We start from the raw sequence: 16,759 nt of genomic DNA, 5'->3' as shown, positions 1-16,759 counted from the left end.
CATCCATTAATCCCACAGTATTACCAATGTGAAAATAAACTTGTTTACCAATGGGTCTTCATGTTTATAGAGCTGTGAGAACATGAATAAAGTATATAGTCAGTTTATGGTCAACTAAAAATATGACATGCACTGCACTCCTGAATTTGAAAAAAATACAAATAAAAATCATAATATTTTTTGCTGAGATTCATCAAGAAAAAAATGCATGGTAATAAAACATGAATAATGAATAAAGTTCTTTTAAATCATGTTGGCATCCTCCACCGTCGAACCGAAGGTATGAGCCAAGTATTTCAGGAATAAATACATTCAGAAAATTCATATTAGTAAACCATCCTGATGGGACTCGAAGGAAACTGGAAAAAGAAACATCTCGACAGCATGCTGTCTTGGATAAACAAGAGGGTGAATGGTCACATTGCTGCCGAGCCACCCTCACTGCAGCACATATGTTGGGAAAGAAAGACAGCTTTATGGAAGTGAACAGAGTTGGGCTTTCTGCAGGGGAACAGAAACTTCCAGTCTAACTAACACAACCTCACAGTTTTCCTGCCTACTGGTTGTTTACACATGAATCTGCACAGATTCACTGTAAGGCCAGAGACATGAATGCCTCTCATTCGGTCTCGCCACGGGCAAGGCATAAGGAGCTGGGTGGCAAGAGATAAAGGCTGAGATGAGCCAGGGTTAGGGAGAGGTGCAGCTAGTGAGAAACATCAATAGTAAGGCTCTGGGCCACTATGAGCCACAAGAGGTGCTTAAGTCGGCCTTGGCAGGACTGTCAAAAGTATGCAGCTCTTCCAGAGCGATGCGTACCCACATTTTTCCAAGTTCCAATATTTAGGATTTTCTCAGTGATGGGTGTGTAATCAATTCCATCACCCATAAACAATTAACTAACCCCCCTAAAATGTTTTTTTATAAATAAATCAATTAAAAAAAGAAGTGCATAAATGCTTTAAGAAACATATCTCTTTATTACTGTAGTTGTGCGATATTTACTGAACAGCAGAAACGACCCGCACGCATATATGCCCAAAATCCAGTTCAGAAACAGAAGCGATGGAAGCTAGAGAGAAGTAAACATACTAAACATTACATACTAATTGGTGTAGCCCAGATTGACCACCTACCCCTGACCCCCCACCACAAAGGTTCAAAAGGCAGGCAACTTTAAAATTATTCCAATGACTTCTGTCGGCGATCATTTCCCCAATTTAATGGTCATTGCACCTCAGAGGTTTTACTGATATGACTTACTGCAGGTGTGCTGTTTGTCTAGCTGTGCGTGATTACATTATCAGCTGGCACATTTTGAAGGTGACCCAGATTATTTGTATCTTTTTATGTGTATTTAACTCATTCACCACCATGGACATATTTATCAAGTGGAATCCGACCATTTACCGCCACCTAAATAAAGTGGAAAAGTGGGTTTTTCAATGGTTAAGCATGGAAGAGGGTCTCACCCAGCTTGTCTGTGAAAGTCAGATTTATAAACCACTGTAATGACTAACAAATCCCTGTAGATGGCAGCGATGGATTGCTCTGGATTTAAGATCAGCACGGCTTTGAGTAGAAGAAAAATAGACAGTAAATCTTGGCTTGTTATGTCGATTATGAGGGAGAAAAATGCCAACACGTTGGAAGCCGGTCAAGTATGATATGATATGATATATAGTATGATATCTCCAAAGTGTTCTGTAAATTGACTGTCTGTTGTACTAGAGCGGCTCCAACTACCGGAGACAAATTCCTTGTGTGTTTTGGACATACTTGGCAAATAAAGATGATTCTGATATGTATGATATAAACACAATATGAATGGGGAAAAGTAGTGATGCACCAAATGTTTGGCCACTGAAAATTTCGTCTGAAAATGGCCTAAAAGTGCATTTTCGGTTTTCGCCCGAAAGAGTGAGGTGGCATCCTCCGTGCGCATCTCAGTCTCTCTGTTTAGCGGCTACAACAGTCGGTCAAAATATGTCTCTCTTAGGGCTGAGTGACAATGAAACTATAAAGATACATATCGAAAAAACATTTTTCCTTGATAAACATGAGAAGCAGTTAATAGACTTTGAGGGTTTACATTTGTCCATGTTTTGACAATAATAATGTGAGTTGCTCCGCCCTTAACCAATCATGTGGCATCAATAGAACTATGTCAAGTTAGGTTGACGCACACAGCACATTAGCAGCGAGACGCAACAGACGCTAATATTCATAGCCCTACTGCTGCAGCCGTGGGAGAGCCCTGAAAAAAACGCCATGTAAAAACACCACTGATGTTCACCTCGAGCCACACTGAGTCTGCGTCACTTACAGTGCATTTCACATCTGTAAATCATTGCAATCAAAAGCACTTTCTTATTCTTGTTTTTATTGTTTATAGTTTGAGGTGTCACAAATGCAAAAAAAAAAAAAAAAAAAAAAAAAAAAAACCTCAATGTCACAGTTCTACTTGACATTTTTCTTTTTCCACAAAATGCTTGTTTTCTCTACTTTTTGGTCAGAAACCAGTGTTTTTGATTAAACCAATCCATGTTTTACTGCTGATTACTTAATGGGAAAAGCTAGAAACAATGGACTCTGGAATAGGAACTCTGCTTTAAAAACGTCTGGGAGTAAATGAGTTACAAACGGAATGTAATTGTATCCTTTGAAACATGGAATAAATACACCCAAAGATATTATTGTTCTGTTTTTTTTTTCAAGTTACAGTCTTCTGTTTGCAAAGATTTGCCATGTTTGAGCATTATTTTTGCCCATCGCCAATAATCCTGGTGAGTTTCCAATCAAAAAAAAAATAACCTCAGGCAAGAAGGGCAAGTCAGAAGAAGTAAAGATGATGTACAGTAGGCAGGTTCGTTCTGAGCCAAGGGATTGACTCGCTTTCATTATTTCTGATGACTTAATTCAATCAATTCTCTGCAAGACATTGCCGTGGTGGTAAACAACCTTTGAGGCCACTTCAATAAATCTGTTTTCCTCACACACTTCTTTTATCCGAGGGCAGATTTACTTTTCTAATATAAACTACATACGATATTAAGGCCCAAGTGGCAGAGAGAGAAATAAAAGATCAAGGCAGTTATGGAAAGAGGCCGAGATCATGATAGAGATTAACTGCGTTTTTTGATTGTATAAAGTTTGAAAAGTTTAAATATCTTAATACCTTAAATTGTAAATACTTTAAAAAATGACTAGCTATATAGGAAAGCATGAGAGACAGGCTTGCTTAGCTTGGCTGAAGAACACAAAATAGTGGTTTTTCCTGCAATCACAAATGAACGAAACAGTTGTATATACCTGTTGTCATTCAGCTGTGTATATCTTGGCTGAGGGTCCGGGTCTCCATCATTCACATCATAGCTGGCATCTGGGTCCTATGACACAACATGCCAATAGTGCAAATTATGTGAGTGTATTTATGTAAATTGTAAAATACCAAAATGATTAAAAATGTTTCTATAAATAGAAGAGGTAATGTAAAAAATCTGTATTGGTGAGATTCCATGCTGATTCAGCAGTGCATTCTTTCTTCAAGCATGAGTTTTTATACTTGCATAGTTCTGACTCAGGTCAGGATGGTTCTTCTCGATACCATCATCCAAGATGGACACCACCACTCCTTTACCTGTGTAGCCCAACTGCCAAGAAGCTTTGGCATTCAAGTCACGGTGGTTGGTGTTGTACTGAGGATGGAACAATGAAATCCATAAAATGGGTTACCCTTGCACTGATTTCATTTCATTAAGAGACAGCAAACAAGGTTCATTCACACAAACATTCTTACAAATTTCTTCAGACTTTTTATGAAAGGGAAATGACAAATGACAGTGACAATAAGACAGGCTCCAAAAGACAAAGTTAATCAGTGTTAAAAGCATCAGTGCAACATTTAAATGTACTTATCTATGTCGACCAAACCCTGGAGAATTGGATGACGGCTCACAAATCATTTTGTATGCCGTTTGATTTGCGTTTGACATTCAATCTGACCTTTTCAAAACCGTGGCTTTCATCTGGTTCAAAGCTTTCTTTTAAGTCAATAGTTACAAATATAGTGTCTAATGTACCATCAAATGCCTTCCTTGCAGATGGCAGGCATGTGAGTGCAGACAAACAGGATGATATTTGTTCCTCAATCTTGTCATGCCATTGGCACAAAAACCATCATGAGAAGTAAGTGGTAAGCTGTGATAATGCTGACTGAGACTGATAAAGGCTAACACTAGTAAATCAAAGTCTTACGATGAATTATGAATGTCATAATTGACAAAGAATTAAGAAAAACGTCAAATGGAATAGATGTACTAAATGACGCCTGATCTCATACCAAATAATTCTCAGTTACAAAATAAATAAATATATTTTTTTAAATTATCAAAGTTGGGAATGTCAGTAATCAATAATTATATTTTTAAGAAGCCATGACAATCCTCCACTGTGTGTGGTGGAACGGTATTGTTCATGGTAAATGTTAAATGATGTGCAATGTACATTGTGAGATTGTAAAAATTAATTTGTTGTGAAAAAGGGCCCTTTTTTAATTTCTATTTGCATATTTATCACAAATGTTTCGGATCATCATGCCAATTTTAATCTCAAACATCCATCCATCCATCCATTTTCTGAGCCGCTTTTCCTCACTAGGGTCGCGGGCGTGCTGGAGCCTATCCCAGCTGTCATCGGGCAGGAGGCGGGGTACACCCTGAACTGGTTGCCAGCCAATCGCAGGGCACATAGAAACAAACAACCATTCGCAGTCACAGTCATGCCTACGGGCAATTTAGAGTCTCCAATTTATGCATGTTTTTGGGATGTGGGAGGAAACCGGAGTGCCCGGAGAAAGCCCACGCAGACACGGGGAGAACATGCAAACTCCACACAGGCGGGGCCCGGGATTGAACCCGGGTCCTCAGAACTGTGAGGCTGACGCTCTAACCAGTCGGCCACCGTGCCGCCCTAATCTCAAACAATCCAAGTAAATACAAAATGCAGCTTTGAAATGATTTTTCTTATTAGGGACTTAACATTCAAACCCATCTCAACCTATGGGAAAAAGTAGGCTAATTGCCTCCCTTATCAATCCAGGCTTGTTTATTGCCAGAATTTCTAATCAAATAATTGAAATAGTACCTGTCAGACAAAGTGAAGGAGGCTATAAGAAGTTCAATATGACATGCATCGTGCTACAATCCAAAGAACTTTAAGAATAAATAAGAAACAACGTGAAATCTATCAGTCTGGAAAAGGTAGCGAAGCTTTGGTTCCAAGGCTATGGGACTCTAGCGAAGCACAGTCAGAGCCATTATTCACAAATGGGAGAAAATAAGATCGGTGGTGAACCTTCCCAGGAGTGGTCGCTCTGCAAAAATTACTCCCAAGAGTGCAAAGACTCATCCAGGAGTCACAAGAGAACCCACAATGACATCTGATCCAGGAACTGCATGCCTCACTCACCTCAATTAAGGTCAGTGTTAAAGACTCAAACAAAAGAGAGAGACTGTAAAAAATTATATTTATGGGAGAATTCCAAGGCAAAAAACACTACTGACAAAAAAAAGAACACAAAGGCGTAAAAGGTATGCCACATTTGATTAAAAAAAACATGCCAACAGTCAAATAAGGTTGTGACAGTGGAATGTCGTCATCTAGATGTAAACTCCAACAAATAAAATCTGTAATTCTGAACTTTGGTCTCATATTCATCTTCTGATCTGAAACCCAAATGTCTTCAGTATACAAAAAAAACAAAACTTGCCATTCCAATACTTTTGGAGGGGACTGTATATTCTGTTTTACTTCAGCTAAGCTTCATTCCTCTCCCTTTCTAAATGTTCCTCCATGTGCTCCCTGCTTTCACTGCAGATTACAATGTCATCTGTGAACATCATGGTCCAGTATAACCTCATCTGTCAACCTATCCATCACTACTACTAACAGGAAGGGGCTCCAAGCTGATCCCTGATGCAGTCTCACCTCCACCTTAAACTCCTTTGTCACACCTACAGCACAACTGCATCACTGTTCTGCTGCCCTCATACAATGTCCTGTACTATTCTAACATACTTTTCTGCCACTCCAGAGTTCCACATGCAGTACCACAGTTCCTCTGTGAATACACTGTCATAGGCTTTCTGTTGATCTACAAAGACATTGCAGCGCTTTCTGACCTTCACTGTACTTCTCCATTAACACCCTCAAGGCAAATAATGCAACTGTGACACTCTTCCCAAGTATGAAACCATACTGTTGCTCACAAATACTCACTTCTGACCTGAGTCTATCCTCCACTACTCTTTCCCATAACTTAATTGTGACTCATCAACTTTATTTCTCTCTAGTTCTCACAACTCTGCACATCACCAGTGTTCTTAAAAATGGGCACCAGCATACTTTTACTTCATTCCTCAGGCATTTTCTCACCCGTTAGAATTCTGTTGAAGAAACAGGTCAAAAACTCCACAGCCGCCTCTCCTAGATGCTTCCATACCTCCACAGCTGTGTCATCAGTACCAACTGCCTTTCCATTTTTCAACCTCTTTAGTGCCTTTCTAATTTCCCCCTTACTAATGACTGCTATTCCTCGTCCACCACACTTGCACTCTCCCTTCTCTTTCATTTGGGGCGGCTGTAGCTCAGTTGTTAGAGCGGGTCGTCAATGACCCAAGGGTCGCTGGTTCGAATCCCTGGCTCCGACTGTCCGCATGTCAAAGTGTCCAAGACACCGAAGCCTAATTTGCTCCCAGTGGGCCTGGCAGCACCCATTGGTGTATGAATGTGTGTGTGAAACGGTGAATATGAGGCTTTGTAAAGCGTTTTGGACACTGTGATAGTGTAGATAAAGCGCTATATAAGTGCATTTACCATTCATTTCCCTCATTCATCTACTCCTCAAAGTATTCTTTCTCATTTTCATCTATCCAGCTGGAACCAGTTAACACGCTAACCTGATGCACATCCTTCCCATCCCTATGTCGTTGTCTGGCCTTCTTTACTGTCCAACCTGGCATACATGACATCATACCCCTCGTTTGGCCTTAGCCACCGCTAGCTTCGCCCTACGTCGCATCTCTGTGTATTCTTGTTCCACTTAGCCAACCTCTTTCCTTGTATGCTTTCCTGTACTTTAAGATTCCACCACCAAGTCTCCTCCCCTTTCCTACCAGAAGACACATCAAGTACTCTCCTGCCTGTATCTCTGATCACCTTGGCTGTAGTGGTCCAGTCTTCTGGAGGCTCCTAATGCCCAGCGAGAGCCAGTCATACCTCTTCTCGGGAAAAAAAAAAGCCGCACAACACACTTCTTCTTTTCTCAGCTTCCACCACATGGTTCTGTCCTCTCCCTCTGTCTTTTTAATCTTCCTCACCACCACCAGTCCTCTTAAACACCAGCATCCTCTGCTGTAGCCACACTCTCCCCTACAACTACCATACAGTCAGTAACGTCCTTCACATTACATCGTCTGCGCAAGATGTAATCCACCTGCGTGCTTCTACCTTCGCTCTTGCCAAACTTACCCATCAGTTCTTCATCACCCCTGTTTCCTTCACCAACATGTCCATTACAATCTGCACCAATCATGACTCTCTCTCTGCCTGGGATGCGCTGAACTACTTTGTCTAGCTCCTTCCAGAATTTCTCTTTCACATCCTACCTGTAGGGCATAACCACAAATTACATAACACCCTCAATTTCAACTTTCAGCCTCATCCCTCGATCTGACACTCTTCACCTTACTGCCTTTCCACCTGCTTTCCTGGACACACAATACAGTATAGCTACCTTTCTCCTAAATATCATGTCAACTAACTTCCTGTCTTTTCCTGTCATAGTCCCAACATTTAGTCCAGGCTGTGCAGGCTGTGCTTTCTTATTTTCTTTCTGCCTAAGAACCTGCTTTCCACCTCTCCATCTTCATTCAACCCACAGTCGCTGAATTTCTAATGGTAGGTTAATGGCGCCGGTGGCGGATGTTGTTAACCCAGGCCACGACCGGTATGGAATTCTTTGGATGAACGCTCACATTTGTTTGGCAAAGTTTTAAGTCGGATGCCCTTTCTGACGCAACCCTCTGCATTTATCCAGGCTTGGGACCAGCCTACAGTTTGCACTGGCTTGTGCCCTACTGGTGGTCATAGTCTTAAAAAGCAATACGGTAATGCTACAGTTCAATTCTGAAGTTATTGTGTCATTGTTCTGCTTTGCCTATTCTCTCTCTCTCTCTTTTCAGCTAAGTAAACAAAAAGAAACAGCTTGCCTTCCCAACATGAATAAAGGAAATGTAACAGACAGCAGTGGAAGGCACAGAGCTCTTTTGTAGCCATGTTGAAAAGTGCATGTTTACCTTTTGATCAAAGCAAAGCTGATCCCAGCAGTGAAAATGATTTAAATAAAAGTGAAGGTGTTGCTCCAGTTTCTATTGACACTTGCCATTTAAGCTTTTCAACCTTGTGCTCTGTCCCATTTAAAAATAGAAAATGTTTTTACCCTCACACAAACTGCATCCACATATTAAAGTCATAATTTATCACACTTCTTTGCATCACTATTGAAATTTTAAGGACACCAGCAGTTTACTGTAGTGAACATGGCTGTTTGTTGCACTGAGAAAACTAAATCTTTTTATCCATTTATATGTTAAGCAATGTGCTGACTTTGTTGTAATACAGGCCCTTTGACAACTATCAAGTGTATTTTGTTGCTTCACAAAGAATATTCATATATTTGATACAGCCCCACAGACTGCTGTTAAACAGGGACTCGCAAGGGTAAGTTAGTGATGCTTTTAGCAGCCTGACATTTCACTGAATTTCAGTGAAAAGTAAAAATCAATCATGTTAGCCTCAGGATTGTGTAGTTCTCGCACTTGTTCCCTTGTGATGCTATTTGTGGATTTAAAGACTCAATTTTTAAAAGCACATAATACAGATCACAGAAGCTGCTTTGTGTTCACTGCAATACTGCATCCTAATAAGACTGTACAAACCCCAATTCCAATGAAGTTGAGACATTTGTGTAAAACTTAAATAAAGCCAGAATACAATGATATGCAAATACTTTTAAACCTATATTCAATTGAACACACTACAAAACATTAGGTTGGTGATGTTTCTAAAACAAACTGTCTTCTATTAATATATACAATGTGTGTAATTCTTTTTGTTGTGCGTTTAATTTTACAGTGGCTCGTCAAACAACAAAGCATGCTCAGGGAGGGCAGAATAACATACAGTGGGTACGGAAAGTATTCAGACCCCTTTACATTTTTCACTCTGTTATATTGCAGCCATTTGCTAAAATTATTTAAGTTCATTTTTGTGCTTCATAAATGTAAACACAGCACCCCATATTGACAGAAAAAAAACTGAATTGTTGAATTTTTTTCTGATTTATTAAAAAAAGAAAAACTGAAATATCACACAGCCATAAGTATTAATACCCTTTGCTGTGACACTCATATTTAACTCAGGTGCTGTCCATTTCTTCTGATCATCCTTGAGATGGTTCCACACCGTCATTGTCATCCAGCTGTGTTTGATTATACTGATTGGACTTGATAAGGAAAGCCACACACCTGTCTATATAAGACTGGGCCGAAGGTTCACCTTCCAACAAAACAATGACCCTAAGCACACAGCTAAAATAACGGAGTGGCTACAGAATAACTCCGTGACTGTTCTTGAATGGCCAAAGCCAGAGCCCTGACTTAAACCCAATTGAGTATCTCTGGCGAGACCTGAAAATGACTGTCCACCAATGTTCACCATCCAACCTGACAGAACTGGAGAGGATCTGCTAGGAGGAATGGCACAGGATCCCGAAATCCAGGTGTGAAAAACGTGTTGCATCATTCCCAAAATGAATCATGGCTGTATTAGCTCAAAAGGGTGCTTCTACTAAATACTGAGCAAATGTTCTGAATACTTATGGTTGTATGATAGTTCAGTTTTTCTTTTTTAATAAATCTGCAAAAAAAAAAATTTCTGTCAATATGGGGTGCTGTGTGTACATTAATGAGGAGGGGGAAAATGATTTTTTGCAAATGGCTGCAATATTCATTCATTCAATCATCATCCGTTCCTCTTATCCTCACAAGGGTCGTGGGAGTGCTGGAGCCTATTCTTGCTATCATTGGGCAGGAGGCGGGGTACACCCTGAACTGGTCGCCAGCCAATCGCAGGGCACACAGAAACAAACAACCATTCGCACTCACATTCACACCTACGGGCAATTTAGAGTATTCAATTGACCTACCCTGCATGTCTTTGGGATGTGGGAGGAAACTGGAGTACCCGGAGATAACCCACGCAGGCACGGGGAGAACATGCAAACTCCACACAGGCGGGGCCGGGATTTGAACCCCGGTCCCCAGAACTGTGAGTCGGATGTACTAACCAGTCACTCACCGTGCCGCCTGGCTGCAATATAAAGAGTGAAAAATTTAAGGGGGTCTGAATAATTTACGTACCCACTGTACATCACAAAATTGCTACTGCAGGCAACAAAGGCGCGTTCAGGAAGCTTTTACAATGCAGGAACTTCCATACACACTACACCGTTTTTTTGGTTTTCTTCAATTACGTTTTTACCATTGTGAGAAGCCAAAATCACAATTAAATTTCAATTAATCGCCTAGCCCTAACATGCAGTTTTACTAGATCTGACCTCAGTACAACTCCAACTCACCAAGTACCACTGGTCCTTGAATTTTGGATCAGTAGGTTCTATATAGATGTCCCTTTTTGTCCTACGTTTGATCACCTGTTGCTCTGCCCAGGTCACCTAAACACAGAAGTGAGCACACACAAAAACAACAACGAGATGTCGGTCAACATTAATATCAAGGAAGCTGAGTGGGAAATAATGATAAACCTGCCATGTGGGTCAGTGTGTCAAAACATTTAATAGATATCCTAATTCCTAGTGTGATGACAGTTTACAGTGAGATTAGAGCTACAGGGGGATTATGGCTACTGTGCTAATTAGACATGATGATGAATTCCAGAGTAACAAGAGACTAATTAATTTATGAATCATTGTAGAATTTGGAGAACTAAAGATTAAACAAGTTATACATTGTATGTACACTTATGAAATAAGGATGAATATGCATATGCACACCAGATATGAAGTACAAAATCAGCCACTGTAACAACTAGGGATGCACAGGCACACCTTTTTTCTAGAATGAGTACATGTACTTACATTTGAGTACTCGCCGATACCAAGTACCCATAATGACAATGCAGTTATGTCTCCAATTGTGATGATAATGTGTTTTAATTGACTTAAATATTGTTCAAAAACACATCACAAAAATGTCTTGAACGTAGCACAAGTTTCACTTAAATTCTTTTTTACACAAAAGCCTGATTAAAAGTACAAGGACAGACATACAAAATCGGCACTGATACCAAGACTGGTATTGGTGTATCCCTTGTAACAACACACAGCGGTCCAGTCAGCTGCAAGCAACGTGTGTCAGAGCGTTACCAGCCACAGGATGTTATTCAGTGTTATGGATGTCCATCCATTTTCAGTACCGCTTATCCTCACTATTGTTGCATGCAAGCTGGAGCCTATCCCATCTGACTCTGGGCAAGAGGCAGGGTACACACTGAACTGGTCGCCAGCCAATCGCAAGGCACATATATAGCGGGGGGAAAAAAGTATTTAGTCAGCCGGGCCGCAATCTATCCGGTACGGAATTCTTGAGATGAACGCCCATATAGAATCATCTTTTATTGTCATGAACATGCATGCATGCACACGAAATTTGTTCTCTGCATTTAACCCATCACAGTGAACACGTACACAAGTTAAATCTGAAAATCAATTATATTGCAATGAAAAACCCCATGTTGTTTTTGTTGTTTTGTAGTTTGTCACAGAATAAAAAAATATTAACATTAAAGTCACTGTTCTGCTTTTAATTTTTCTTTTCACAAGAAGCCTGTTTTCTCCACGTTTTAGTCAGAAACCCGTGTTTTGGGTGGAACCAACCCATGTTTTACTACTAAGGAACAGAAAAAGTTAAGTTTTCCCTTGCCCGGACGCAGGTCACCGGGGCCCCCCCTCTGGAGCCAGGCCTGGAGGTTGGGCTCGCCAGGCCTGGAAGTGGGGAGCGCCTACACCCACGGAGCCCGGCCGGGCATAGCCCGAAAGGGTAACATGGGTCCCCCTTCCCATGGGCTCACCACCTGTGGGAGGGGCCATAGGGGTTGGGTGTGTCACCTCTCTGGCAGGGAAGGAGTCCGAGCTGGTGTTTGAGGTCAAGAAGTTCCAACTAGATACAGTCGGACTCGCCTCCACACACAGCTTGGGCTCTGGTAGCAGTCCTTGAGAGGGGTTGGACTCTCTTCCACTCTGGAGTTGGCCACGGTGAGAGGCGCCGAGCAGGTGTGGGTATACTCCTTGTCCCCCGGGTCGGCGCCTGTACGTTGGGGTTCACCCCAGTGGACGAGAGGGTAGCCTTCCTCCGCCTTCGGGTGGGGAGAGGGGTCCTGACTGTTGTTTGTGCCTATGGACGAAACAGCAGTTCAGAGTACCCACCCTTTTTGAAGTCCTTGGAGGGGGTGCTGGAGAGCACTCCCGCTGGGGACTCCATTATTCTGCTGGGGGACTTCAATGCTCACATGGGCAATGACAGTGAGACCCGGTGGGCCTGATTGGGAGGAACAGCCCCCCCCCCGATCAGAACCCGAGTGGTGTTCTGTTATTGGACATCTGTGCTCATCACGGATTGTCCATAACGGACACCATGTTCAAGCATAAGGGTGTCCACACGTGCATTTGGCACCAAGACACCCTAGGTTGCAGTTCGATGATCGATTTTGTGGTTGTGTCATTGGACTTGCGGCCGCATATCTTGGACACTCGGGTGAAGAGAGGGGCGGAGCTGTCAACTGATCACCACCTGGTGGTGAGTTGGCTCCGATGGTGGGGGAAGATGCCGGTCCGACGTGGCAGGCCCAAATGTATTGTGAGGGTCTGCTGGGAACGTTTGGCGGAATCCCCTGTCAGAAGGCGTTTCAACTCCCACCTCAGACAGAACTTCGCTCATGTTCCGGGGGAGGCAGGGGACATCGAGTCTGAGTGGACCATGTTCTGCGCCTCCATTGCTGAGGTGGCCGACCAGAGCTGTGTCCGGAAGGTAGTCGGTGCCTGTCGTGGCGGCAATCCCCGAACCTGTGGGTGGACACCAACGATGAGGGATGCCGTCAAGCTGAAGAAGGCCTTTTTGGCCTCTGGGACTCCTGAGGCAGCTGATGGGTACCGGCTGGCCAAGCGGAATGCAGCTTTGGTGGTCGCTGAAGCAACAACTCTGGTATGGGAGGAGTTCAGTGAGGCCATGGAGAAAGACTTCCGGACGGCTTTGAAGAAATTCTGGTCCACCATCCGGCGGCTCAGGAGGGGGAAGCAGTGCACCATCAACACTGTGTATCTTGGGGCAGGGACGCTGCTGACCTCGACTCGGGACGTTGTGAGTCAGTGGGGAGAATACTTCGAAGACCTCCTCAATTCCATGACACGCCTTCCCATGAGAGAGCAGAGTCTGGGTTCTCTGAGGCGGGCTCTCCTATCTCTGGGGTTGAGGTCCCTGAGGTGGTTAAAAAGCTCCTCGATGGCTCTGGATGTTGTAGGGCTGTCCTGGTTGACACGCCTCTGCAACATCGCGTGGACATCGGGGACAGTGCCTCTGGATTGGCAGACTGGGGTGGTGGTCCCCCTTTTTAAGAAGGGGGACCGGAGGGTGTGTTCCAACTACAGGGGGATCACACTCCTCAGCCTCCCTGGTAAGGTCTATTCAGGGGTGCTGTAGAGGAGGGTCCGTCGGGAAGTCGAATCTCAGATCCAGGAGGAGCAGTGTGGTTTTTGTCCTGGCCGTGGAGCAGTGGACCAGCTCTACACCCACGGCACGGTCCTCGAGGGTGCATGGGAGTTTGCCCAACTCGTCTATGTGTTTTGTGGACTTGGAGAAGGTGTTCGACCGTGTCCCTCAGGGAGTCATGTGGGGGGTGCTTCAGGAGTATGGGGTACCGAACCCCCTGATACAGGCTGTTCGGTCCCTGTACGACAGGGGTCAGATTTTGGTCCGCATATCTGGCAGTAAGTCGGACCCGTTCCCGGTGAGGGTTGGACTCCACCAAGGCTGCCCTTTGTCACCGATTCTGTTTATAACTTCTTTGGACAGAATTTCAAGGCGGAGCCAAGGCGTAGAGGAGTTCCGGTTTGGTGGCCTCAGTATTGCATCTCTTCTTTTTCCAGATGATGTCCTTCTGTTGGCTTCATCAAGCCGTGACCTCCAACTTTCACTGGAGCAGTTCGCAGCCGAGTGTGAAGCGGCTGGGATGAGAATCAACATCTCCAAATCTGAGCCCATGGTCCTCAGTCGGAAAAGGGTGGCGTGCCCTCTCCAGGTCGGGGATGAGATGCTGCCCCAAGTGGAGGAGTTCAAGTATCTCGGGGTCTTGTTTACGAGTGAGGGAAGAATGGAACGGGAGATCGACAGGCGGATCGGTCACTGCAGACGAGTGAGGGCAGAATGGAACGGGAGAGCACAAAAACAGGCCTCGTCTTTATATGTATACCGGGCCTAAATCAACAAGGATTCACAACAAGCCAAACAAATATTTATATTCCTTTCTCATCCAATAGCCAAACAAAAAAATTGGACTTCAATGCCATTCAGAGGCATGAAGATGGCAAATACAGCCAAGTTTTAGGTCCTCATTAGGCCCTGTTAGAAGGGATCTCTGTTCGCCAGCATATGAAACCTGGCTGAGGTCCAGATTTTGTTGTCCGTAATTAAACCCACAAAAAGATGGAAACACCTTTTATTCAAATTCCATCTTGGCCAGCTTACAAGCCGGCTGTGAACTGAAGAAAAGAGTTCAATAGTTTAATAATTTCTCCATGAGAAAACTTTGGAATTTGTTTGAAACAACTTCGATTAGATTATTCATTGTTCAAACAAACAAACAAACAAACAAACAAAAATGTACCAGAGGCACCTTTGTGACCCATGGTGAACTTTCAAAGGGGATATATGAAAGGGTAATGCTTCACATTCTCTGAGGTGCTGTGGAAAACAGAGGAATTCAACAACAGGAAATGGAGTGCATGTGGTAAAGGAAATCTCAAATAGAGAGGGAGGTGGCTTGAGCTGTAACAAGGCCAGCAGATGATGGCTCTTTTTCCCAGCCTGCACCTGTGCTGCATGGCTGCACAGTAAGAAAGTTAATTTTATAATGGGCATTGAAAGCAATAATATTCTTATGCATCTGCTGGTTTAGTTCGGTTTAGTTAAGTAATTTAACACTAAAAAACGAAAATCTAAACACTCTTTTAGGCTCCTAGTATTTAAAATGAACTCATCCGTGTCTTAACTTCAAAATGCCTCATATTCCCAATGCTATGAATATTAATTTCACACAAATTTTCACTTCATCCTTCCCAGTGGGGTAGGGCAGAGGCTCATTATCAAGCTAACCTCAAACTCACTTGCAAAACTACTGGAAAATACAGAAATATAGAATTTCCATTAAGATCAGCCAAGAAGGCTGAACTACATTTCATGTCCATAGAGGAATATTTATGACTTGCAGGCCTCCTCAGGGAAGAGCCTGTTCAGCTTCCATCACTCTTATGACAACAGCCCGTATGGATGCTGAGGCATTTCTGACATTTATAATAACTTACAGTATAAACCAAGGATTTTTTTTTGCCCGTATAGTTGTTACTTTCCGTGTTTCACCTCTGCTACTTATATTAATCATTATAATGGCTGTGAGTAGACTAGCCCTCGGGTTATCATTCCAGATGAAAGATGTGTTTAACAACAACAAAAATGTGACACGTCACAAGTAATAATACTAATAATAATAATAGTAACTGCAATATTCCTTCCATTAATTGGTGAAAATAATGGCCGTTGCCTCTCAAAGATTTCATCATGATCCCCATTGCTATCTGTAAGCTCAGTATACATCGGTTTCTTCTCCCAAATACGTATAATTTAATAAATAGAAATTTAAAACTCTTACCTTGGGATCTTTAAGCAGACGGACATGTGTGCCCCTATGATCAGAAAGCGATCGCTTCGCCACTGTACGATGCTTGAAGTGATAATAGTCGCCAAAAACCTGGAATACAATTACAGAGGAGTTAAATTGAAAGCAAATCAAAACATGAAGTTGTACAGGAGTAATATTTTAGATTGCCACTGGGGTTGAGCATGAAAATCCATACATTTTCTATCTCTATTTGCCAAGGGATAATAATCGATACATCAATTAATTGGATAAATGAAATACAATACTTGACTGCAACCAGCACAGGCGCTGTTGATTCAGAAGCAGTATTTCAGAACATTTAAAGAGACTCTCCCATTTCAATAAAACATTTTTAAAAAAGACAATACAACAAGAACAAACAAACTCATTGTTAATGTTCCCCATAGTCGAAAAAGGAAATGCAGTGAAATGGCCATCCCTAATTGACAATTAAATCACATCAATTTTAGGGGAGTAGAATTTAATACAGTGATCACCCGTTTATCGTGAGCGCTACGTTTCAGACCCATCCGCGATAGGTGAAAATCTGCGATATAGCGAGTCCATATATATATATTTTTTTAATAGGTTAAACCTCAAAATACCTTGTTACATATAACAAACATACTTAAACACACACAGAAATGGCAAGCATCTTGGCCTCACGGAAAGTGTGTGAAGCAAGCACATC

The 16,759-nt window shown here is 42.6% G+C and overlaps 1 protein-coding gene across 4 annotated transcripts in view; it reads right to left on the bottom strand.

Annotated features, from left to right (window-relative positions):
* furina (furin (paired basic amino acid cleaving enzyme) a) overlaps positions 1–16,759 on the bottom strand; it is a 92,064-nt gene that overhangs the window by 33,243 nt on the left and 42,062 nt on the right. For all 4 annotated transcript variants that reach the window (XM_061665729.1, XM_061665723.1, XM_061665740.1 and 1 more), the window contains exons 3-6: positions 16,060–16,158; positions 10,700–10,795; positions 3,570–3,698; positions 3,313–3,389 (exon numbers count right to left, since the gene is read on the bottom strand). In XM_061665729.1, coding sequence (XP_061521713.1) covers positions 3,313–3,389; positions 3,570–3,698; positions 10,700–10,795; positions 16,060–16,158 — 401 coding nt within the window. The remainder of the gene's footprint in view (positions 1–3,312; positions 3,390–3,569; positions 3,699–10,699; positions 10,796–16,059; positions 16,159–16,759) is intronic.

Source organism: Phycodurus eques, chromosome 2 (genome assembly GCF_024500275.1).
Source record: "Phycodurus eques isolate BA_2022a chromosome 2, UOR_Pequ_1.1, whole genome shotgun sequence".
Lineage (NCBI taxonomy): Eukaryota > Metazoa > Chordata > Actinopteri > Syngnathiformes > Syngnathidae > Phycodurus > Phycodurus eques.
Note: the sequence above shows the minus strand (reverse complement) of the source record. Positions and strands in the feature narration are given on the sequence as shown.